General features: G+C 42.2%; 1 protein-coding gene across 1 annotated transcript; it reads left to right on the top strand.

Annotated features, from left to right (window-relative positions):
- Positions 1–16,281: 16,281 nt before the first annotated feature.
- LOC110490729 (trafficking regulator of GLUT4 1) lies at positions 16,282–26,239 on the top strand. The gene is made up of 3 exons (XM_036945584.2): positions 16,282–17,207; positions 23,722–23,845; positions 24,016–26,239. The coding sequence occupies exons 1-3, from the start codon at positions 16,815–16,817 to the stop codon at positions 24,036–24,038; spliced, it is 540 nt and encodes a 179-aa protein (XP_036801479.1). The 5' UTR covers positions 16,282–16,814; the 3' UTR covers positions 24,039–26,239.
- Positions 26,240–27,579: the final 1,340 nt, after the last annotated feature.

Below are 27,579 nucleotides of genomic sequence, written 5' to 3'. Positions count from 1 at the left end.
AATCTTAACAAATTACTTGCATTCATTTTTAAGTATGTTGTAAAATAGTAAATAATGGCTACTTCTCAGAAAAAAGGAGGGAAACAAGGTTGTCTACTATCAGCATATCTATTTGTTACGGCCATCGAAATGTTAACTATTAAAATCAAATCAAATGTATTTATATAGCCCTTCGTACATCAGCTGATATCTCAAAGTGCTGTACAGAAACCCAGCCTAAAACCCCAAACAGCAAGCAATGCAGGTGTAGAAGCACAATTGATTTCCAACAAAGATATCAAGGGGCAAAAAATCCAGGGCTTAAAAACAAAAGGTGTCATTGTACGCTGATGACTCATGTTCCCTTTAAATCTGTAATAAGGATCCCCTGCACAGCCTCATGGAGGATCTAGATCATTTGTCCAACCTCTCTGAATTACAACCAAACTATGATAAGTGTACCATATTATGTATTGGTTCACAAAAAAATATAACTTTTACATTACCGTATACAGCAAACATTTGAAGAGGAGTGGCGAGAAGGATCGGAGGACCAAAATGCGGCGTCGTATGTGTTCATGATGAATATTTAATAAAAGAAAGCACTGAATACAAACTCTACAAAAACAATAGACGACCGTGAAGCTATAAATGAGACCTGTGCTGACACAAGCAACTAACATAGACAATCACCCACAAACAAACAGTGAAACCCAGGCTACCTAAGTATGATTCTCAATCAGAGACAACTAATGACACCTGCCTCTGATTGAGAACCATACTAGGCCGAAACATACAAATCATAGAAAAACAAACATAGACTGCCCACCCCAACTCACACCCTGACCATACTAAATAAAGACAAAAACAAAGGAAGTAAAGGTCAGAACATGACACAGCACAGTTGAAAAATACATAGCAATTAGAGATAGATGGGAGGGGTTGAGGGTAGATGAAGGGTGGTACTAAAAACAAACAAAAAAGCAATGTCAAATATACTGTGTCCTTACAATGTATTTACTGTAGTATGTATGTTTAAGATGGAAGTAGAAGATGGAAGTATTGTTGTCCATTAGTTTACTCCAAATTATTGGAGGGGTGGTAGGGTTAGGGGAAAATAATAAAGGGAAAATATAAGGGGAACTGGAAATGATGCAGACAATTACATTGATAGAACACTCAATTGATCTGCCCCCTAAAAAAAGTAAACATGTATTCAATAAGAAAAATAAACATATATATATATGTTTATTTTTCTTATTGAATACATGTTTACTTTTTTTAGGGGGCAGATCAATTGAGTGTTCTATCAATGTAATTGATATATTTACAATTCAAATTCAAATGATCAGATGCATAAATCAATGTTACAATTTCAAATCACCCCAGATTTTTTTTACAGTGTGGCTGAGTGTAAAATTCCAATACAATTCAGATGAAATGTACCATCTTATTCAATCAATCAAATGTATTTATAAAGCCCTTTTACGTCAGCAGATGTCACAAAGTGCTCATACAGGAACCCAGTCTAAAACCCCAAACAGCAAGCAATGCAGATGTAGAAGCATCTGGAGAGGAAACAGCCTCTGAGGGGTAGCCATTCCTCTTCTGGTTGTGCGGGTGGAGATTATAAGAGTACATGGCCATTAAGGTCAGATTGTTCTTCAAGCAGTTCAAACATTCATAAACCAGCAGGGTCAAATAATAATCAGTGGTTGTAGAGGGTGCAACAGGTCAGCACCTTTAGCAGTTAATTTCAGTTACAAGACTGCAGAGGCTGTAGAGAAAGTGAAGGAGGGAGTAAGAGAGAGAAAGAGGGAGAGTCGAAAACAGCAAGTCCGGGACAAGGTAGCATGTCCAGTGAACATGTCAGGGTTCCATAGCCGCAGACAAAACAGCAGAAAATGGATGAGTAGCATGACCAAGTGGACTGGGCACAGCCAGGAGTCATCAGGCGAGGTAGTCCAGAGGTATGATCCTAGGGCTCAGATCCTCCGGGAGGGGAGAGAGATCAAGAGAGAGAGTGAGTTGGGAGAAAGAGAGGGAGCATACTAAAGTTTACACAGGACACCAGATGAGACGGGATCATTTCACACGATAGGACAGACTGACTCCTGGCCCCCGGCACCAGTGTACTTGAGTAAAAGTAAAGATATCTTAATAGTAAAAACTGTAAAAACAGTAAAAACTGCCTTGCACATAGACTATTGCAGCATAGATGCTGGAGGCTGAGACAGGGGGGATCCAGGGACACTGTGGGGACACCAACTTACTACCCTGAGACAAGGCTGAGTATGGCCCACGAAGATCTCATCCACCGCACTAGCCCGAGGGGGCGCAAAACCGGACAGGAAGATCGCATCAGTGACTCAACCCACTCAAGTCGAGTACAGCGAAAAAAGCCTGGCACGACGTCACACACCCCTCCTAATGACGGCATGGAAGAGCATTAGTAAGCCAGTTACTCACCCCCCGTAATACGGTCAAAGGCAGATAATCCCAGTGGCGAGAGTGCAGCCGACCAGGCAGAGACAGCAAGGGAGGCTCGTCACTCCAGTGACTTGCCAAACACGAGCCAACTCGCGGCTGATAAAAACCATAATATGAATTTAGCTAATAGAAATTACTATTTAGAATTCATCACATCAAGGGTGAGCTCAACAGTGATTGAAATAATTGAGTAAAACACTTTCTAAAAGTCTAAAGTAATCCCATTGTGGGTAGAGTTTTTGCTATTCGCCACCTTTTCCCGCGTCAACCAAAGATCAGAGGGTTATTCCTGGTGCCGGATTTGTGATTTAGCAAGATCTGTAAAACCAGACCGTGTGCAAACTCAGAATTTCTGGCTCCAGAAAGAGAGATTGAAAGAGAGCCTGATTAGAAACCATAGTAATGAATGCTCTGAAGCAAACCTGCCACTAACTAGGTTAACTTGATCTTAGCCTGTCCTGGTGAATAAATAGTGGACTTCTCCGCCAATCAGATTCTTGTTTGTCACTATGGCCTGTCTATTCTTGGAAAATCCACTTGACATTGGAGCCTGTATTGTTCACAGTGCTTTACAAAGGGAACAAATTATTGGACCTCGAGTACATCCTTTAGATCATTAAGAAGTATTTATTTTTGAACGTCATCGTTTTTCCGCACAATCAATATTACTGGTACATTTACTCAACCCATATAAAGCAAATAGTTTTGACTGCTACACAAACATTGTGTATTGCTTAGATTTTGTACAACTGGAAGTTTCCTGTACTTCGTGGGCGATGTTGAACAATTTGGCAAGGCAATTGTGTGTAGAGCCATACGAAGTGTCACCCTCGCGCTGAAGAGATTTTTAGAATGTCTTTGTTGCATTCGCTGGCCATCAAACTGTCCATATAATCAAGGAGGACTTTTACAGAATTGCAGGTAACCTACAGTAGTCTAGTCAGTTGACTGCCAGCGATGCCTTGCTAATTTCAATGTAAATTAATAAACCTAGTCATGATACATGATAAAATGACTGCCTAATTCATCCCACAGATTCTCTAAACATAATTGGTACTAAAGCTGGGATACATGTCCCCATTCAAAGACAATCTGGACAAAATGAAGGAGACTGAATAGAAAATCTTTTCACAGCATAAACTTACAGGTATCTATTGACTACTGTAACTTACACTTTCACCAAGCCAAGTCATTTTCAGAAACAGACATTGAACTCAATGATCTTCCTTCCTTCTTTTGTCAGATGATCTGTAGCTCCCAGAATCTCCTCACTAATAATGTGGAATCTAAGTGGTCTGGCTCTGTGCACGATTCCCACATTTTCTGAGAATCTACCCTGTACCAGGGATTTCCGCAAGGTACGGTGCCTTCGGAAAGTATTCAGACCCCTTGACCTTTTCCACATTTTGTTACATTACACCCTTATTCTAAAATGGATTAAACAAAACAAATATCCTCAGCAATGTACACACAATACACCACAATGACGAAGCAAAAACCGTTTTTTGGACATTTTTGCAAATGTATTATTAAATATAAAAACATAAATACCTCATTTACATAATGTTCAGACCCTTTGTTATGAGACTCAAAATTGAGCTCAGGTGCATCCCGTTTTCATTGAGATGTTTCTACAACTTGATTGGAGTCCACCTGTGGTAAATTCAATTGAAAAGGAAAACACACCTGTATATAAGGCATGTCAGAGCAAAAAACAAGCCATGAGGTCAGGATTGTGTCGAGGCACAGATCTGGGGAAGGGTACCAAAAAATTTCTACAACATTGAAGGTCGTCAAATAACACAGTTGCCTCCATCATTCTTCAGTGGAAGAAGTTTGGAACCACCAAGACTCTTCCTAGAGCTGGCCTAGAGCTGGCCGCCTGGCCAAACTGAGCAATCGGGGGAGAAGAGCCTTGGTCAGGGAGGTGACCAAGAACCAAATGGTCACTCTGACAGAGCTCTAAACTTCCTCTGTGGAGGTGTGAGAACCTTCCAGAAGGACAACCATCTCTGCAGCACTCCACCAATCAGGCCTTTAGGGTAGAGTGACCAGACAGAAGCCACTCCTCAGTAAAAGGCAAGCCAGTCCGCTTGGAGTTTGCCAAAAGACAATTAAGACTCTCAGACCATGAGAAACAACATTCTTTGGTCTGATGAAACCAAGATTTAACTCTTTGGCCTGAATGCCAAGTGTCTGGAGAAAACCGGGCAGCATCCCTACATTGAAGCATGGTGGTGGCAGCATCATGCTGTGGGGATGTTTTTTCAGCAGCAGGGATTGGGAGACTAGTGAGGATGGAGGGATAGATCAACGGAGCAAAGTACAAAGAGATCCTTGATGAAAACCAGCTCCAGAACACTCAGGACCTCAGACTGGGGCGAAGGTTCACCTTCCAACAGGTTAACCACCCTAAGCACACAGCCAAGATAATACAGGATTGGCTTCGGGACAAGTCTCTGAATGTCCTTGAGTGGTCCAGCCAGATCCCGGACTTGAACCCGATGGAACATCTCTGGAGAGACCTGAAAATAGCGGTGCAGCGACGTTCCCCATTCCAACCTGACAGAACTTGAAAGGACTTGCAGAGAAGAATGGGAGAAACTTCCCAAATAAAGGTGTGCCAAGCCTGTAGTGTCATACCCAAGAAAACTTGAGGCTGAAATTGCTGCCAAAGGGGCTTCAACAAAGTACTGAGTTTAAGGGTCTGAATACTTTTGTAAATGTGATATTTACGTTTTTATTACATTTGCAAACATTTCTAAAGACCTGTTTTTATTTGGTCATTATTGAGTATTGTGTGTAGATTAATGAGGAAAAAAAGCCATTTAATTAATTTTAGAATAAGGCTGTAACTTAACAAAATGTGGAAATGTAACTTGGCAAAATCATTGGAACTGGACATCTTTCATGCCGAAAATGTAGTTCAACACTCAAAAGGCACTCGCACGTCTGAGCACGTCTTTTTTGCAGGTGCATGGTAACAATCGAACAATATGAAGGAAAAAGGAAAACCGCACACTGCTCTTGATAGTATCACTGATCTTTCATAATCTTATGTATCGGCCTCACGGCCTTCACCAGAGCTTTTGTGAGTTTTCTAGAATGCCAAAACTGTAGGAAATCTTTTGTATGCTAACAGCATTCTGTTCGGAGAGGGAGTAGGGAGGATGAGGTAGTGGAGAAGATGATGAGGGATTAGGGAAGTGGGTGAGATAGTCAATATAATTGCATAATGGAACTGTATTTGATTTGTGTTTGAATTGTATGTCCAATTACAAAAGACTTTGTTCAGTAATCATCTCACTCGTTAGCTGGCGGTGAACTACTGGCCATTGAGACAAGCAGTGTCGATCAGATGGAGAAATGTCTTATACCACTTGTTGGTTTTCCGAGCGCATGCCAGAAAGTTATTTATCATGTCTGCTGTATCCACTGCCCCCAATTTTGCAGTTATAGTCAAGCACACAGTCAGGTTTGATCACTCACTCACTCACTCACTCACTCACTCACTCACTCACTCACTCACTCACTCACATCAGGTGGTCCATCTTCCCTATGGCTCTCTCCTCTCTTGTAGCTCCAAGGCATAGCGATTTGGTCTCCTCCCCTATGTCTCCCACCAGCTCCTCTGTCAGAAACAGCTTGAAGCACTCTGCCTCAGAGGGAAATGGCAAGGGGCTTTGAACTCCAAAATAGGACTCATTAAAGCCAACAGCAGGGCCAAGAGGGGTGAAATGGCTGGAGGCCTTCCAGCTACCGCAGACCTCCGATAATTCACCAAGTGTGGTGTGCCTCTATCACCACCAGCATCTTCAAAGGGATCTGGGACTTCAAAAGGTGGGCAAGGAGCCCTCAGATTCAGGGTTCTCAATGACCACAAGATTGGGGGGCAGCTCCTCACTGTCAGAATCTGATTCCCCACTTTCATACTCAGAATTATTGTCAGAATTGACAAAAATCGACAAGATGTCTCCTTTTGAAAGACATTGCTAATACTACAGCTTCGCCCACTTGCTGCATACATAAAACACAACACTGAATGGCTCCAAGTAAGTGTCAGGGGTGATGTGATTGGCTTCCGGTGTGGTTAGGATAATTAGCAGGTTAGGATAATTAACATGGCAGGTTAGGAGATCTAACGTAGGAGGTTAAGATAATGAGGAGGCTAGGTGAATTAACGTAGGAGGTTAAGATAATGAGGTTAAGGTTAGGAAAAGGGTTAGGCTTAGCTACAGTTGCCAAAAACTGCTGTCCCCGACACGACCGCTAGATAGAGCTGTTGCAAGCCTAGCTACTCCATCTAGCCACAATGGTAGAAATGTAAACAAGCCATCTGTGGCAACAAATAATCAGTATCATAAACACCCGCAAACCATCAGAAAATGGTTTGTGTGGTATTAATTTCTTTATTTACATCTTTATTCAAATGTTCTCAAGTACTGGTAACAAATTATGCATTCTGATTTTTGTATAGATTATAATGGACAAATATATCCCAATCCACCTCGAGCTCATCTCCTGGCACACCTATATAGAAGGAGACACCAAGCCAATTAGTAGGCTCAGGTGTGTACTAATTGTCTTTACACAGAGTACCTATCCCCGAGGAGGGTGCTGTCGTGTCGTCTTCCTCCGGCTGTTCACTGAACCTTCACGTTTATAAAATACTTTTTTGAAGGCTGCACTGATTATGATTAGCTAATGCTAAGCTATCTGTGGAGCCATGTTTGTTAATTTCATTAAATTCATTCTGGGTGTCACGTAAACATCTGTCAGACCAAAGACTTTCTCGCAAAACGAGGAGAACCAATGGTTTACACGTCTTTCGAGTAAACTTACAGAAGTGAATGATGGTAGACGACAGACCCCCTTCACGTTCAACATGCATTGTCACCTTTTTGGATTTTCTGAACATATCCGGCTAATAACGACACAGGGTGAGACCCAGATGCAGACACCGGAAGCTGATGGTTTGATGGTTTTATTGAAATACAAGGGGCAGGCAATGGGCAGGTCAGGGACAGGCAGAAGTTCATAAACCAGGTCAGAGTACGAAAGGTACTGTGGGGGCAGCCAGGCTCGAGTTCAAGGCAGGCTGAATGGTGAGGCAGGCGGGCTCAGTGACAGGGCAGGCAGAAATGGTCAGAACTGGGAGGGCTAGAAAAAGAGACTAGGAAAACAGGAGCATGGAAAAACACGCTGGCAAGCTTGACAAGACGAACTGGCAATGAACAAACAGAGAACACAGGTATAAATGGTATAACTGCATTGGGTATTATGAGGAAGATTGGTGACACCTGGTGGAGACAAGAAGAAAGACAGGTGTAACAGACCAGGCTGTGACACGGCTTGTCTTAACCAGATGTGGGAGTCCAGGATTTCTTGGTTCCAGAATGGCTGCTTCTCATTTAAGTGAATCGCAGATTGGTTGATCTGAAAACTGGCTCGTGCACGCAACATTCAAAAAAGGTCCTCCCTCATATTAATGACAAACAATGATCATGGAGTCAAAAGACAACAAACGATAGTAACTGACTACAATCCTTATGTTGAAATCTTTACCAAAAAAAGTAACACCCAGAGAGGGAGCATGGCAGAACATTACTGTCAGAGTAAATGCGTGAAGTGACACGATTTCAATATGTAATTCCTATACACATGGGTGATTCAGATATGTCTTCACTTTAGAGAGCACTTTTATTGATGCTGGTGATATTACGTGTCAATGCTATAGCTTGCAAGTTGTATAGCAGCCTATGTCACAATGCCAATGTAGCTAGCCAATGTAGCCAGGATGAATGATTTATTGAATTCATAATGCTTTTCAGGACAACGCCTGAACCCCATGGGAGCCAAAAGAACATGGCAACTAAATACCAAATATCATACAAACAGGCAATTAATTATTAGTTGGGGATATTTCATATTAATCAGATGGCTCCTTTCCCTGAAAGTAGCCTCTGTGCCAGGATAAACTGTAGCCTAACCCATGGTTTCACCTGGCCCACAGGCTACTGCTATGAAAACATCTGACATAAATTCACGTCACTTGCTATTTAAAGTAATCACATTTGTTTAATTTATCGAAATGCCAGTTTGGCTGATTGCATGATTTGTTGCACTGTATTCCTTCAGCCAACAAAAAAAGAAAAAAAGGTTGACCAGGGGAAGGCATGAGTGGGGCCTCCAGCTCCAGGGTTCACCCCAGCTGAGGAACTAGTCCTAAACCTCACTAGAGGGAGGCCAATCATGGATGGCATCGCTGGGGGTTGCTCACCAGACAAGAGCTCCTTTATATGAAAGCTCATGCTCATATTCTATTGAAAAGGTTCTGCGCTCCTAAGAGAAAATCTACGACAGGATCTTGCCCTTTTTAAGATCACACCATAAATACACATTTTCTATTTAGCTTTTTTCCAGGTTGATATTAAAGAGGTCTATAAAAGACACATGGAGACGGACATTCAGCACAAACTGTTGTCAATGAAATACATTGACTTGAAGATTAAAAGAGAACGGCTGGTAGTAAAAAGAACGGCTGAAATTTTGATACAAAATATAACAGACATACAATGGTTCATTGGATCAGTCTAAAACTTTGCACATACACTGATGCCATCTATTGGCCAAAATCGAAATGGCACCTGGGCTGGAATACTACATGATGGCCTTTCTCTTGCATTTCAAAGATGATGGTACAAAAAAATACAAAGCTTTTTTTTCTTTGTATTATCTTTTACCAGATCTATTGTGCTATTCTACTACATTCCTTTCACATTTCCATAAACTTCAAAGTGTTTCCTTTCAAATGGTACCAATAATATGCATATCCTTGCTACAGGCAGTTAGATTTGGGTATGTCATTTTAGGTGAAAATTGAAAAAAAGGGGCTAATCCTTAATTAAACCACCCTGGACCACTCTGCCTGCCCTGTGCCTGCCTGCTGTTCTGTACCTTTCAGATTCTGCTCTGGACTACTGACCTCTTTGAATCTGTCTGCATCTGAGTCTTCTCCTGAGCCTTGACACTCAAAGAAAAGTGTTGAGTGAGTGCACCACAAACATATTTCCAGGGTGTTAATGCATCCTCCCAGCACAGACTCTTCCAACACCACAGGTAATGGAGGGATCCATCTGCAAAAGTTAAGTTTTACTTTGATGTCAAATCAACTCATTTTTGATAGCTAGCTACCTTAGCTATTGTGTTTGCTAACATGCTACTGAACCATGACACTAGCATATTGGTATTAAAAGACAGCAATGCATTCACTTAATGTTTAGGCAACTCAGTTAGCTAACTACCCATCACATGCATTGTGCAAAAATATGATAGCTAACGTTAGCTAACTAAGCGCTAGCCAGTCAAGGGCTCTGACAAATTTAAACCGGTATCAACAAAACGTGTTTCACTCTATCCCATAAAACATGACATTGCTAACTAGGCATCATTTAGCTAATAAAATGTTCAAGTTTAGGAAGTGTAATAAGTTAGACACTCACCAGACAACTTTGGTAGGGAGCTAGCTAAATAGGTTGGTGGCACAGGTTTGCCACAAATTCAAATTTAATCTTGAGAGAATTGTCAGACAGAAAAAAAAACATTGCGAACTGTTTGCCACTAGTGGCAATAAATATGATTGTAGCCAACATTTGCAAACTTCTGGCAACATTCTGTGGTAAACTATTTAGTTTGCAGAACATTAGCCACAAACTTGCGGGAAGTGTGCAGCAAAAAATACATTTTTGTAAGAGTGGACTATCACAGAGAAGTGGTAAGTGTGTTGATAAAATCTTGTAAGGCAAATATGTTAGGAATGATGATTGAATAATGTCCTGAATGTGAATTTGGCCAGGGTATCAGGGTTTCAAAGGTGGTTCAAGAAACATGAAAACCTACCACTTCTATTCCTGGGACAGAGCACCAATGCATCACACCCATAATGGATGAGAATATAGCTGTTATTTGTGAGCACGTGATGCCGCGGAGCTGAGCAGACGTTGACAAACTGAGCTCTTCAAAGTTGTTCTATTATTACCCAAATAACAACGTCGAATTAATTTCTAACATCGGCTGATAAATTGTTAAGTACCTTCCCGAAGAGCCATGGACCTCCGACCGAGAGTCAAGAAGGACGACCAAAACGTTGTTGATTCCCAAGATAACGGTAACGTGAACCTGCCGACATGCTGGCTACTCTCCTCCGGGAAATTCAGGATGGTAACAAAGGTCTTTCTATGAAAATTGACAAGAAATCGGCTGAACATTCTTCCATTGACAACCTGAAATCCTCCTTGAATGATCTCCTTTTGAGAACGACTGAGACTGAGTTGCGCATTAGCACAGTTGAAGATACCATCACTCGACACTGCAGAAGGACAATGCCTATCTCAAAAACAAGATAGACCAGATGGAGAACCAGAGCAGACGTAGTAATATCCGTGTGGTGAGATTGAAAGAGGACAGCGAGGGCCGTGACCCGGTCCGTTTCTTCACTCAATGGATCCCTGATGTCCTAGGCATAATCAACTTCACCAAGCTGCTGGAAATCGAACACACCCACAGAACCTCAACACAGAAACCCACACCAGATGAGCAGCCATGGGCCGTCCTGATCCGGTTCCTCCATTTCCAGGACAGGGAGAAGATATTGCGACACGCAAGAGCCAAAGGGGAAATCACCATTGATGGTAAGAAGGTCAGCCTTTTCCCGGATATGAGCGAGGATCTCGCCAGACGTCACAAGCAGTTCAGACCGGCCACCAAAGCATTGAAGGAGAAGAACATCACCGGCTACCTCATCCACCCTGCGCGGATGAAAGTTCAGTACAAAGGCCGAAGCCATCTCTTCGACACACCGGGAGAAGTGTTTACTTTTCTCAAAGAACTGAACCGCGTCTGAACCAGGACGGTCTCTCTGGGAGATAAGATGCAGTTTGTTTGTTTTCTCTTATCCGGACTGAACTGCTGATATCTTCTTGGAATTTGGATCCGTTTACCCTGCTATCCAGTCGCTATAATTTATTTGTACATTTTCAACTAACCATTTTTTCCCCGGGGTGAGTTCTATTACATTTACAGAAGAGTATATTTTGGTTTAGGTAATATCCACTGGGCGAAGCAAATACAGTGCCTTGCGAAAGTATTCGGCCCCCTTGAACTTTGCGACCTTTTACCACATTTCAGGATTCAAACCTAAAGATATAAAACTTTATTTTTTTGTGAAGAATCAACAACAAGTGGGACACAATCATGAAGTGGAACGACATTTATTGGATATTTCAAACTTTTTTAACAAATCAAAAACTGAAAAATTGGGCGTGCAAAATTATTCAGCCCCCTTAAGTTAATAGTTTGTAGCGCCACCTTTTGCTGCGATTACAGCTGTAAGTCGCTTGGGGTATGTCTCTATCAGTTTTGCACATCGAGAGACTGACATTTTTTCCCATTCCTCCTTGCAAAACAGCTCGAGCTCAGTGAGGTTGGATGGAGAGCATTTGTGAACAGCAGTTTTCAGTTTTTTCCACAGATTCTCGATTGGATTCAGGTCTGGACTTTGACTTGGCCATTCTAACACCTGGATATCTTTATTTTTGAACCATTCCATTGTAGATTTTGCTTTATGTTTTGGATCATTGTCTTGTTGGAAGACAAATCTTCGTCCCAGTCTCAGGTCTTTTGCAGACTCCATCAGGTTTTCTTCCGGAATGGTCCTGTATTTGGCTCCATCCATCTTCCCATCAATTCTAACCATCTTCCCTGTCCCTGCTGAAGAAAAGCAGGCCCAAACCATGATGCTGCCACCACCATGTTTGACAGTGGGGATGGTGTGTTCAGCTGTGTTGCTTTTACGCCAAACATAACGTTTTGCATTGTTGTCAAAAAGTTCAATTTTGGTTTCATCTGACCAGAGCATCTTCTTCCACATGTTTGGTGTGTCTCCCAGGTGGCTTGTGGCAAACTTTAAACAACACTTTTTATGGATATCTTTAAGAAATGGCTTTCTTCTTGCCACTCTTCCATAAAGGCCAGATTTGTGCAATATATGACTGATTGTTGTCCTATGGACGGAGTCTCCCACCTCAGCTGTAGATCTCTGCAGTTCATCCAGAGTGATCATGGGCCTCTTGGCTGCATCTCTGATCAGTCTTCTCCTTGTATGAGCTGAAAGTTTAGAGGGACGGCCAGGTCTTGGTAGATTTGCAGTGGTCTGGAACTCCTTCCATTTCAATATTATCGCTTGCACAGTGCTCCTTGGGATGTTTAAAGCTTGGGAAATCTTTTTGTATCCAAATCCGGCTTTAAACTTCTTCACAACAGTATCTCGGACCTGCCTGGTGTGTTCCTTGTTCTTCATGATGCTCTCTGCGCTTTTAACGGACCTCTGAGACTATCACAGTGCAGGTGCATTTATACGGAGACTTGATTACACACAGGTGGATTGTATTTATCATCATTAGTCATTTAGGTCAACATTGGATCATTCAGAGATCCTCCCTGAACTTCTGGAGAGAGTTTGCTGCACTGAAAGTAAAGGGGCTGAATAATTTTGCACGCCCAATTTTTCAGTTTTTGATTTGTTAAAAAAGTTTGAAATATCCAATAAATGTCGTTCCACTTCATGAATGTGTCCGACTTGTTGTTGATTCATCACAAAAAAATACAGTTTTATATCTTTATGTTTGAAGCCTGAAATGTGGCAAAAGGTCGCAAAGTTCAAGGGGGCCGAATACTTTCGCAAGGCACTGTATAGAGAGAGTACAGGGAACATAAGGTTGAATACATTACTATGACCTGCTAGATCTACCGTCTCTTTTATATTATGAAATTTCAGCTAGATCTACTGTCTCTATTATATCATGACAGACCAGCTAGATCTACTGTCTTTATTATATTACAACAGACCAGCTGTATCTACTGTCTCCATTTCACTTTGGCCATTGTTGTGTGGGCCTGCCCTCCCCTCAACAGCCTCAAATAGGCTATTTTATGTGGGTTGGGGTGGGGGGGCAGACACAAGCATCTCACATTTCGTGACATTACATGTTTATAGATTGCTTCTAAAATTTACAAAAAATCACAAATAATATTCCTCCTACAACAATCTCTGTCGCACCTTCCCAATCAATTTATTCTAAAATTGTGTGTACATCTGTATATCTAGACTTAGATTTAGCTTTCCCTGACTTAGTCGCCATAATGATTGATATATAAACAGCTGAATCTGCGCATTTACCAAACAATGCAATGCGTAATATGTGTTGCTCCTTCCGGTATGAAACTTCAATAGGGAATGACTCACTTTACGCTGGAGCTTACTACATGGGTTGGTCTTGCAACACATAAACATGGCCTATTGCCGTTTACCTCAGCTCATTGGCTATCTACCCAGCTAGTTTTCAAGACAATCAGTGGTCATTGGGTTAAAAGACAGTCAATCAAAGAAACAGCGGGCAAATCATTGGTGCACGATGATGTCATGACTTTTTGTCTTCAAATCGGTTTCTTTCAGTAAATACGTCCCGCGAAATGGCCCATCAGGTTTGATTGTGTTACAAACAAACCAGTTGATTGCAGTGAAACCAAACATGACTGGAAAAGTCACTTTCTGTGTGGGGTATTTACCTGGAATGTGTCGTCGAAAATGGAATGAGACGGAATTCCCGACACAAGCGGTTCACAAAATGTTTTGTGTTTGGCTATAAAAACGGATTTTATCAAACATAAGATCATTCATTGTGTAACAATGAGCATTGGGATTGCAAACAGATGAAGATCGTCAAAGGAAAACAATTTATTTTAATGCAGTTTGTGAATATGTTACGCCTGTGCTGGTTAAAATTGTTGTTTTTTAATCGCATCGTATTCTTTCGCAGTAAATCCGTTTTTAAATCTGACAACGCAGTTGGATTAGCAAGATTCTAGGTTTTCGATACATGTGAGACACTTGTATTTTCATGAATGTTTAATGTGACTATTTATGTAGCGATCACCGTATGTCGTGCGATTTCAGCCCGCTAGCGGGTTCCGTGCGCAGAGAGGTTAATCCCACCACAGTGTCCGATTTCAAAAAGGCTTTAAAGCGAAAGCACACCAAACGATTATGTTAGGTCAACGCCAAGTCACAGTAAAACACAGCCATTTTCCCAGCCAAAGAGAGGAGTCACAAAAAGCAGAAATAGAGATAAAATTAATCACTAACCTTTGATCTTCATCAGATGACACTCATAGGACTTCATGTTACACAATACATGTATGTTTTCTTTGATAAAGTTCATATATATCCAAAAATCGGATTTTACATTAGCGTGTTATGTACAGTAGTTCCAAAACATGCGGTATTTTGCAGAGAGGCACATCAACTTACAGAAATACTCATAATAAACATTGATAAAAAAACAACTATTAAACCTTGTCAAGAACTACAGGAAACGTATGATCTCTGTAATTGCAAACAAAGGTTTCTGTACCAAATATTAAGTTCTGCTTTTCTGATGTATCAAATACTTATGTCATGCAATAAAATGCAAATTAATTTCTTAAAAATCATACAATGTGATTTTCTGGATTTTTGTTTTAGATTCCGTCTCTCACAGTTGAAGTGTACCTATGATAAAAAAATTACAGACCTCTCCCAACATGCTTTGAAAGTAGGAAAACCTGCAAAATCGGCAGTGTATCAAATGCTTGTTCTCTCCACTGTATAACTATATCAGTGGAGGCTGATGAGGGGAGGACGGCTCATAATAATGGCTGGAATGGTGTCAATTGAATGGTATCAACCACATGGAAACCGCGTGTTTGACACCATTCCATTTACTCCATTCCAGACATTATTATGAACCATCCTCCCCTCAGCAGCCTCCACTGAACTATGTGTATAGCTAGCAACTAGCTAACGTTAGATGAAAAATGGTTGTTGAAAAATGGTTGTACATAGCTAAATCCGTCCAGTTATCTAATAGAAGTTAACTGCTTAACATTACCCTGAATTGTGAATTTCTTTGAATATTGCGCCTCTTGTCGAGATCAGTGGTGTCTTCATAGTACCTCGCCTGGTTGGAAAGATATAAGAAAATCTCCTCGAGGGATGACATTGAAGTGCAAGCTACATACCAACAGAAAGCTGCAGTAACAGCTACAGTAGCTTGCTATCTATCTAGCAAGCTAATGCTAGCTAAATAAAACTGTCTGGATGGCTAGTACTTGTGTGTACTATACTTGTGTGTTTATCCTCCCACTTGAGGAATATATTGAGGATGACACCCGTATGGTAGACCCCAGTCAAGCATCTGTCCACAAGAAATGATAACTTTTGTGGTAGTTATTACTTAATAGGATGCAGTTGAGAAGAATCAAAACACTACATTTTTAAATTTAGTGGAAACTTGCCCAACTGTAACAAGCATAGTAACAAGCATTTGTTGTTACACCTCTGTAAATAGACTGCAATTACCACCAGTCACATGTTATTACAGTGTAACTATGAGTTATTACGATGAACTACAATTCTTACACTGTAATAAGGACCCCTTAAAATGAAGTGTTACGACCATATTTTGTTGCTGGGATTGCACACTGTGATATTTTGCCTAACAGATGAGATAGTTTGTCAAAATTTGATTTGTGTCAAAATTCTTTGTGGGTTTGTGTAATTTCAGCTAAATATGTGTCTCTTATATGGTCCTACATTTGGCAGGAGGTTAGAAAGTGCAGCTCAGTTTCCATCTCTAACTATCTTACTGCTATCTCTCTGTCTCTATGTCTCTCTCTCTTTCCCATACACATTTTTAATACTAATGTTTAGTCTTAGACACAGGACTAGGCTAGTGATCCACCCTAATGTCTCTGGCGCACGTAAAAATGGTCAATTAGTTTCAGATGTGGTTTTTAAACATTGTTTTTGCTCTGTCGTGTAATGTAGCCTAATGCAGTGGTCCAGCCACTGAGGGGATGCTGATGGTTATAGGGAGTGGTAATACACACAAGGGGTTTCCATTTGAAAAAGCAGGGCTTGCACTTACCTTAGTGAAGACTGGAGAACCGGGTGGAACTAGAGATACATCAATATCATCACGCTTACATTGGACATATTGGCAAGATTCAATTGCTTGGTTTTTTAGTGTACCATTCAATAACTTTGTATTGATATTAGATATGTTATTTTATCATATATAATCAAATTAATGTGTTCAAACGACTGTTAATGCTGATGACTACCGCCCAAAGGAGAGTTACTCATATGACACCCTGATTTCATCAAAGGAAAGCTCACACAACGTTTATTCAAAAAGGGATTTCCGAAGCTTGTCTTGGAGGAATATATAGACATTTGTATCTAAAGAATGGCTATCAACACGGATGCCGCATTTGGTAAAAGCGCCCTGGGGGAGAGGGAAGTCTCACATCCCACCGACTTCCAAGACACAGAGAAACTCCTGAGCGCCGTGACCACCGAACCCACCGGGGAAAGCAGCCTCAAACCGTCCGACACATCTCTCAACTTGAGAAGCAGCATCCATTCCCTGAATGCCGAGCAGACCGGACACCAATCGCCATTAAGGTCAGGCTCTGCGCCAGTGTCCCCGTCCCAGCTGAGCTTCGGACCCCCCCTCCTCCTCCTCCGCTCCCCGGTGCCACCCGGTTCAGAGCCACCGAGCTACCTGTGGCTTGCGGTGTTGTCCTGCTTTTGTCTTGCTGTGCCGGTGAACATGTTCGCGCTGTGGTATGCTCACATGGTAAGTTTTCTTGCTTTGGTCTGTGGTATGGTAACAACATAACTTAATCATCTTCTCTAGTGCTTTGTATCTGGAATATCACCAATCTTATAGGCCGACCCAATAACATCACCATATATTAGTGCATTTGGGGGTATTTTGAGAGATGGTGCGGTGCATTCTCTAAGATTTTTTGCTTTCAACCTATAGTAATATGTATGTGTGGGAAGGGCCAGCCCTAACCGTTTGGGGTCCTAAACAAAATTTTGTGGGCAAATGCTTCAGAGACATTTTTTTGTTTTTAAGTTAATTTCCTGCAATTCCAAACCAAGGGGAGTAGAGACACATTTTGCCATTTTAATGCAAACTTTCTGTAATTCTACACATTTTGCCATGCGGCAGAAAGAGGTTTAGCAATTTTATAACACGTTTCATGCAGTTCTACTCAGTTTGCTACGGGACAACTAATTTCCTGTAATTCTACCCATTTTGCAATGGGGTGGAGAGGAATTTTTGCAGTGTTAAAACTAATTTCCTGTAATTCTACCCATTTTGCAATGGGGTGGAGAGGCATTTTTGCAGTTTTAAAACTAATTTCCTGTAATTCTACACATTTTGCCAAGACTTATGCCATGTTAATTATATCTGAGTTAGAGTGACTAACAAAATCAATGTGGGCCTCCTGGAAGTCAGGGCCCCCGGGCACATGCCCTGCGTGTCCGGATGGTATTCGGCCACGACAACTAAGAGTTTAGATAGCTGGCTTGACTAAATTACCAATCCAAAAACGGTTTGCTGCCATGGCTAATTGAGTGACTGTCAGTGACTGACATAACAAGAGAACAATTGATGATGCACAACCAAATGCACAACCCCAACTGTGTTTCTGGGGGTTGGGGGCCTGTCATGCCAAATAATGTCCCCTGGCCAAATAGTGTCCCCCTCTACGTCACAATGGAATTCGTTAAACTATTAGCTGTCCATTGCTATATCAACGGTGTGATGACCTAATGATTATAATTGTGGAGATCATTTCACCAAAAATTATGTTCTTGTCATGTTCTTGTCATCATCAAACAAGGCTGATTTCCGCAACAATTTTGCTGTTAAAACAAGTTTTGTTTAGTTAATAAAATGAAAACATGAATTCTAACTACTTTTTGGGACCTTGTTAATGTTACAACATGAAATCCATGTCTTAAACATTGCTACGTTTTGGAAATGGCAAAGAAAACGTTTAATCTCCTTGACACAAAGTTACTTACCTTACGAGGTCAGCTAATTCCCACTCCATTCATTTGCAAATCCATTTGATTCATACACTGGTTTGTCTGGCTGTCATGTTTCCCTTATCTACAGTGAAATAATATAACTTCTGTTGTCTACTATGATTCATTTTTTCTATCTCGTACAGCTCATTAGTACACCCTTGTGGTTGAATATATATTTATCTATTATAGGTCCTGGGATACAACAATGAATCATGTGGAACAAATAAATACCATCAAAGGATACCTTAAAATGTACAATAATGAACACCTTATGAAACTGCTGTTTTAATACATAAACTTTGTTTTTGGTACAGTTGTGTCCATTAATTTATTTTAACAGATTATTTCTTTGGACACACATGGAAATCAGACTGAAATACTTAATTCTGTTGTGCGGAATAAAGAGGTGGGTGCTGTGTGGTTGAGAGGTTCTGCCTGTCACTTGTTCTCAACAGACAGTCTTGGAAGTGGGACTTGAAGAGGGAGACTGTGAAGACCAGGCACTGCTGCTCTCTTTGTTCTGAGTGTTTGCATTGCTAGTGTTTTTGGTTAATCTGTGTATCTCACATATTATATGCCCAGTATGATACAGCTAGGAAACTCTATTAGCAGATAATGACAACATGATAATAACAGTAGCTTTAGATTATGGAGGGGATGTGATGAGTGGGCAGATTGTTGGGCAGTCAGAAGTCACTAGATGCAGAATTTTGTCTGGAGGGAGAGGAGAGAAAGAGATAAAGGATGAGGAGAGAAGAAAGAGGCAGAATCAAGAGATGCTTGATCAGGTGCTGCAGCTACTTCTTCCTGTCACTTGTCCTCGACAGGCAGCCAGTCGCAGTCAGGGGTTCAGTAACATGGGCCTGGTTTAGTTGGAAGCCCTCTCACCACGTCAAGGTACAGGCCAATGATTTTTTATTTTACCCAGTTTGATTAAGGCCTTTAACCCACTACTCTATCTTTGTAGTGTTTGACCTGATCAGTGTAACGAGTTCGCTGAGAGTCGGAAAGCAAGTTCAGGGAGTGAGTGTTTAAATAAATAAAGAAACAATGAACCCAATAAACAAACAAACGCACCAACATGAAAACAGAGTTTTTTTCGACTTCCGCCGCCGACAGAGATGGCAGCCTCGCTTCGCGTTCGTAGGAAACTATGCAGTATTTTGTTTTTTTACGTGCTATTTCTTACATTGGTACCCCAAGTAATCTTAGATTTCATTACATACAGTCGGGAGGAAGTACTGAATATAAGAGCAACGTCAACTCACCATCATTACGACCAGGAATATGACTTTACCGAAGCGGATACTGTGTTCTGCCTTCCACCCAGGACAATGGATCGTATCACAGCTGGCGACCCAAAACAACGACACCGTAAAAGAGGCAAACAAATTGGTCTTCTGGTCAGGCTCCGGGGCGGGCACATCGTGCACCATTCCCTAGCATACTACTCGCCAATGTCCAGTCTCTTGACAACAAGGTTGATGAAATCCGAGCAAGGGTAGCATTCCAGAGAGACATCAGAGACTGTAACGTTCTTTGCTTCACGGAAACATGGCTCACTCGAGAGACTCTATCGGAGTCGGTGCAGCCAGCTGGTTTCATCACGCATCGCGCCGACAGAAACAAGCATCTTTCTGGTAAGAAGAGGGGCGGGGGGGTATGCCTTATGAATAATGAGATGTGGTGTGATCATAACAACATACAGGAACTCAAGTCCTTCTGTTCACCTGACTTAGAATTCCTCACAATCAAATGTCGACCGCACTATCTACCAAGGGAATTCTCTTTGATTATAATCACAGCCGTATATATTCCCCCCCAAGCAGACACATCGAGGGCCCTGAACTAACTTTATTTGACTCTATGCAAACTGGAAACCACATATCCTGAGGCTGCATTCATTGTAGCTGGGGATTTTAACAAGGCTAATCTGAAAACAAGACTCCCTAAATTCTATCAGCATATCGATTGCGCAACCAGGGCTGGTAAAACCCTAGATCATTGTTATTCTAACTTCCGCGACGCATATAAGGCCCTCCCCCGCCCTCCTTTTGGAAAAGCTGACCACGACTCCATTTTGTTGCTCCAAGCCTACAGACAGAAACTAAAACAAGAAGCTCCCGCGTTCAGGTCTGTTCAACGCTGGTCCGACCAATCTGATTCCAAGCTTCAAGACTGCTTCGATCACTTGGATTGGAATATGTTCCGCATTGCGTCCAACAACAACACTGACGAATACGCTGATTCGGTGAGCGAGTTCATAAGAAAGTGCATTGACGATGTCGTACCCATAGCAATGATTAAAACATTCCCAAACCAGAAACCATGGATTGATGGCAGCATTCGCGTGAAACTGAAAGTGCGAACCACTGCTTTTAACCAGGGCAAGGTGACCGGAAACATGACCGAATACAAACAGTGTAGCTATTCCCTCCGCAAGGCAATCAAACAAGCTAAGCGTCAGTATAGAGACAAAGTAGAGTCGCAATTCAACGGCTCAGACACAAGAGGTATGTTGCAGGGTCTACAGTCAATCACGGATTACAAAAAGAAAACCAGCCCCGTCGCTGACCAGGATGTCTTGCTCCCAGACAGACTAAATAACCTTTTTGCCCGCTTTGAGGACAATACAGTGCCGCTGACACGGCCCGCAACCAAAACCTGCGGACTCTCCTTCACTGCAGCCAACGTGAGTAAAACATTTAAACGTGATAACCCTCGCAAGGCTGCAGGCCCAGACGGCATCCCCAGCCGCGTCCTCAGAGCATGCGCAGACCAGCTGGCTGGTGTGTTTACAGACATATTCAATCAATCCTTATCCCAGTCTGCTGTTCCCACATGCTTCAAGAGGGCCACCATTGTCCCTGTTCCCAAGAAAGCTAAAGTAACGGAGCTAAATGACTAACGCCACGTAGCACTCACTTCCGTCATCATGAAGTGCTTTGAGAGACTAGTCAAGGACCATATCACCTCCACTCTACCTGACACCCTAGACCCACTCCAATTTGATTTCCGCCCAAATAGGTCCACAGACGACGCAATCGCAACCACACTGCACACTGCCCTAACCCATCTGGACAAGAGGAATACCTATGTGAGAATGATGTTCATCGACTACAGCTCAGCATTTAACACCATAGTACCCTCCAAACCCTGGGTCTCGACCCCGTCCTGTGCAACTGGGTACTGGACTTCCTGACGGGCCGCCCCCAGGTGGTGAGTGTAGGTAACAACATCTCCACCCCGCTGATCCTCAACACTGGGGCCCCACAAGGGTGCGTTCTGAGCCTTCTCCTGTACTCCCTGTTCACCCACGACTGCGTGGCCACGCACGCCTCCAACTCAATCATCAAGTTTGCGGACGACACAACAGTGTTAGGCTTGATTACCAACAATGACGAGACGGCCTACAGGGAGGAGGTGAGGGCCCTCGGAGTGTGGTGTCAGGAAAATAACCTCACACTCAATGTCAACAAAACTAAGGAGATGATTGTGGACTTCAGCAAACAGCAGAGGGAACACCCCCCTATCCACATCGATGGAACAGTAGTGGAGAGGGTAGTAAGTTTTAAGTTCCTCGGCGTACACATCACAGACAAACTGAATTGGTCCACCCACACAGACAGCATCGTGAAGAAGGCGCAGCAGCACCTCTTCCACTTCAGGAGGCTGAAGAAATTCGGCTTGTCACCAAAAGCACTCACAAACTTCTACAGATGCACAATCGAGAGCATCCTGTCGGGCTGTATCACCGCCTGGTACGGCAACTGCTCCGCCCACAACCGTAAGGCTCTCCAGAGGGTAGTGAGGTCTGCACAACGCATCACCGGGGGCAAACTACCTGCCCTCCAGGACACCTACACCACCCGATGTCACAGGAAGGCCATAAAGATCATCAAGGACAACAACCACCCGAGCCACTGCCTGTTCACCCCGCTATCATCCACAAGGCGAGGTCAGTACAGGTGCATCAAAGCTGGGACTGAGAGACTGAAAAACAGCTTCTATCTCAAGGCCATCAGACTGTTAAACAGCCACCACTAACATTGAGTGGTTGCTGCCAACACACTGACTCAACTCCAGCCACTTTAATAATGGGAATTGATGGGAAATTATGTAAAATATATCACTAGCCACTTGTGGTGGTGGTTTCCCCTGCTGATGCGTTGTGCCGACCTCACTACACTCTGGAGAGCCTTACGGTTGTGGGCGGAGCAGTTGCCGTACCGGTGATGGCGGTGATACAGCCCGACAGGATGCTCTTGATTGTGCATCGGTAAAGGTTTGTGAGTGTTTTTGGTGACAAGCTCAATTTCTTCAGCTTCCTGAGGTTGAAGAGGCGCTGTTGCGCCTTCTTCACCACACTCTCTGTGTGAGCGGACCATTTCAGTTTGTCTGTGATGTGTATGCCTAGGAACTTAATACTTTCCACCTTCTCCACTACTGTCCCGTCGATGTGGATAGGAGGGTGCTCCCTCTGCTGTTTCCTGAAGTCCACGATCATCTCCTTTTTTTTGTTGACATTGAGTGTGAGGTTATTTTCCTGGTAAAGAAATAGTGTTCTCTTTCCAGTGTTCTCGGTCCTCTGAAGCAGCAGGTAGTCAGCAGGTTGTCACCAACATAAAAAAACCTGTCCTTGGAGAACAATTCTGAGGTAATAATTCTGCGTGGACTGAGCAAGCGCTTCTGAGGTGAACTAGAACTGCTGGTGTCCTGGTTCCTTTGTGACCGCTACAAGGAAACCAAGCAACCAGCATAGCAATGGACACTTTGGTTCAATACATAATCCGGTCGGAATGTTGCAAGTTCTAGCAACACCTCTAGCATCGAATCCCATTGTGACGTTGAGGGGGACACTATTTGGCAAGGGGACATTATTTGGCATGACAGGCCCTAAGCAACCACTGATGTCGCTTATGCTTGGAGCCGGCCCTACATGTGTATGTGTGTCACTTCTACATAAATCAGTTTAATGGATATTTCGGGATTTTGGCAATAAGTATGCTAACAGATATTCATAGACTTTCAGTCATTGCACTAATGCTAGTTAGCATTGGCTTCCGAAACTCCCTCGAACTTCCTTCATACACGACACAGAGACATAAAAATGGTATCCTCGAGTTCATCTCACTCTCACTTTGCCAAAATCCCAAAGTATCCCTTTAAATAAATGCTTTAGTTACCGTCTCTTATTGCCCCACATTCCCTCTACTCTGTCTCTCTCACCCCACTCCCATCTCTGTCTCTCGCTTGCTCTCTAGTCGCAGTCTGTTCTCCAGACCGGGGATGTAGACGGAGCTAAGAGGCTGGGTCGTCTCTCTCTGCTGCTCAGCTGTATCTCCATGTTCCTGGGTGTGGCCGTCATCATCTTCATAGTGGTCACGGGTAGATTACACACACACACACACACACACACACACACACACACACACACACACACACACACACACACACACACACACACACACACATACACACACACACACACATCTACTGTATTCTAACTCTCTCTCTCTCTCTCTCTCTCTCTCTCTCTCTCTCTCTCTCTCTCTCAGGAGACATCCTCAGATTAAAATAAATGAGTATTGAGTAGAGGTGGAACAAGCTTAATACCAAAGAAAAGCAACACTGAAAACCGAAGTCATGAATGAATTCAAGGCAAACCAAAGAATAGAAGCCATCACTTACATTCTGCGAGAATCTGCTCTGTTATGATCCAAAGCCCAAAGGGAGGAAAGTAGAATGAGTGAAATATCTTTGACTCTAAGCAAGGCTACTCTGAAACAACAGGAAGAACTCTATGATCAAATAATGTAACTGTACTACCATAATCTATTCACACGCATTATAAAGGTATTTCATAACATAGGTACCATATACCAGTGTGCTTCCATGTATAAAGAGTATAAAAAAGTCTTAACTGCTGCTGAGGCTCACAATGGACTCTCATGGTCGTCATTCCTCCAGTGTCTCTTAGAATGCATCTCAAATGGCACCCTATTCCCTATAAAGTGCACTACTTTAGACCTGGGCCCATCAAGCCCATAGAGCTCTGGTCAAAATTAGTGTACACAGTGCCTTGCAAATATATTCATCCCCCTTGGCATTTTTCCTATTTAGTTGCATTACAACCTGTAGTTTAAATAGGTTTTTATTTGGATTTCATGTAATGGACATACACAAAATAGTCCAAATTGTTGAAGTGAAATGAAAAATAGTACCTGTTTAAAAATGTTAAACAAAAGGAAAAGTGGTGCGTGCATATGTATTCACCCCATTTGCTATGAAGCCCCTAAATAAGACCTGGTGCAACCAGTTACCTTCAGAAGTCACATAATTAGTAAAATAAAGTCCACCTGTGTGCAATCTAAGTGTCACATGATCTGGTCACATGATCTCAGTATATATACACCTGTTCTGAAAGGCCCCAGAATCTGCAACACCACCAAGCAAGCGGCATCATGAAGACCAAGGAGCTCTCCAAACGTGTCAGGGACAAAGTTGAAGAAGTACAGATCAGGGTTGGGTTACAAAAAAATATTAGAAACTTTGAACATCCCACAGAGCACCATTAAATCTATTATACAAAAAATTGAAAGAATATGGTACCACAACAAACCTGCCAAAAGAGGGCCAACCACCAAAACTCAGACCAGGGAAGGAGGGCATTAATCAGAGAGGCAACCAAAGAGACCAAAGATAACCCTGAAGGAGCTGCAAAGCTCCACAGCGGAGATTGGAGTATCTGTCCATAGGACCACTTTAAGCCGTACACTCCACAGAGCTGGGCTTTATGGAAAGGTTTCCAGAAAAAAACAATCAAACACGTTTGGTGTTCACCAAAAGGCATGTGGGAGACTCACCAAACATATGGAAGAAGGTACTCTGGTCAGATGAGTCTAAAAGTGTGCTTTTTGGCCATCATGGAAAACGCTATGTCTGGCACAAACCCAACACCTCTCATCACCCCGTGAAGCATGGGGGTGGCAGCATCATGCTGTAGAGATGTTTTTCATTGGCAGGGACTGGAAAACTGGTCAGAATTTTAAGGAATGATGGATGGCGCTAAACACAGGGAAATTCCTTAGGGAAACCTGTTTCAGTCTTCCAGAGATTTGAGACTGGGATGGAGGTTCACCTTCCAGCAGGACAATGACCCTAAGCATATTGCTAAAGCAGCACTCGAGTGGTTTAAGGGGAAACGTTTAAATGTCTTGGAATGGCCTAGTCAAAGCCCAGACCTCAATCCAATTGAGAATCTGTGGTATGACTTAAAGATTGCTGTACACCAGCGGAACCCATCCAACTTGAAATCTGAGTGGCTAGATGTGCCAATCTTAAAGAGACATAAAGAGACTTGTTTTAATTGCTGCAAAGGGTGGCTCTACAAATTGACTTTGGGTGGGTGAATAGTTATGCATGCTCAAGTTCAGGTTTTCTGTCTTATTCTTGTTTGTTTCACAAAAAATATATTTTGCATCTTCAAAGTGGTAGGCATGTTGTGTAAATCAAATGATACACCCCCCCCAAAGTCAACAAAAGGCAAACAAAAGGCAAAAATGGCAAGTGGGGTGAATACTTTCGCAAGCCACTGTATAAGGAATAAGTTGACATTAGGAAACCATCCTTAGAGGGTTAGCTATGACTGATGACATGAGAATAGACGGGGCTGTTTTGTTAAGTGTGTTTTCATGTATGTGTTTGATTCCTGTAGTGTTTCTCAGAACTAAGAATATATAAATAGCTTTTGTGAAGAATTAAAACAGCGTTTCTAACTCTTCATGGTGAGGATTGCTGGCTTGAAATATCAATTAATCTTGCACTACTATGCTGGCATATCACAATACCTCTCCTTTAGTCCTAGATCCAGGACCAAGCTATGATAATCTTAAGGCTTATATCGGTTGAAAGCTTATTCTTGTTAATCTAACCACACTGTTGGATTTACATGAGCTATTATAGCGAAAACATGCCATGTGTTTGTTTGAGGATGGCGCCACACATCAAAATATTTTACCACTGGCACAGGTTTCATAAATTCACAAATAGCGATTAAACATTCACTTATTTTTAGAAAATCTTCCTCTGGTTTGTCATCCAAAGGGTCCCAGTTATAATGTTGTTTTGTTAGATAAAATCCTTCTTTATATCCCCAAAAGTCAGTTTAGTTGGCGCCATCGATTTGCGTAATCCACTCGTTCAACTTGCAGAGAAAGGAATCTGAAAATCTACGCCTAAACTTTGTTTCAACAAGTCAAAATACGTTTCTATGCATCAAGCGATAATATTTCTTACGGAAAGAAGTATATTCAATAGGAAACCGATTTTAGCATGTGCATCCTGTCTTCATGGCGAGCGCCAACACGAATTTCCAAGACTGTGTCCCTGTAATAAAGCTGATATTTCTTATTAGTTTTGGAAGTTACAAACCTGAAACCTTGAACATAGACTGCTGACACCCTTTGGAAGCCATAGGAATCGCATCCTGGGAGCAAATTTTCAGTATGCCCTTATACTTGCAATTGTAAGAGCATGGTCTCTCTCTCTCTCTCTCGCTCAAAAAAAGGGTTTTCTTTGGATTTTCTACTACCATATCGATTGTGTTATATTCTCCTACATTATTTTTTCTACAAACTTCAAAGTGTTTTCTTTCCAATGGTACCAATGATATGCATATCCTGGCTTAGGAGCCTGAGCAACAGGCAGTTTACTTTGGGCACATCATTCAGGCGGAAATTGAGAACAAAGGGGCCTAGCCCTAAGTTAAAGGTCCAGTGCAGTTAAAATTAAGTTGTTCCTGTGTTTTGTATAATACTGTACAACAGCTGAAGAAACTAACACTGTAAGAATGTGCAAACATTTGAGAAGTGTTATTCCTAATAGTTGCTGGTTGAAAATACAATTTTCACAGGGATTTCTAATCAAAATGTTTGAATTGACTGGAATTTCGGCTTTCCATGGTGACATCACCATGTGGTAAATTTGTTAATAGACCAATAATAAAAATAGTTCCAAACCTCTCTGCCAAAACCAGCTAGTTTTCAGTTTTCCCCTCCCCACTCAGACCTCTCGTAACAGCCCTATAATTTTTGTTCTCCCATAAAAAGCAATTAACGCCA

This window comes from Oncorhynchus mykiss, chromosome 15 (assembly GCF_057628025.1).
Source record: "Oncorhynchus mykiss isolate SJ-2025 chromosome 15, ASM5762802v1, whole genome shotgun sequence".
NCBI lineage: Eukaryota > Metazoa > Chordata > Actinopteri > Salmoniformes > Salmonidae > Oncorhynchus > Oncorhynchus mykiss.
Note: the sequence above shows the minus strand (reverse complement) of the source record. Positions and strands in the feature narration are given on the sequence as shown.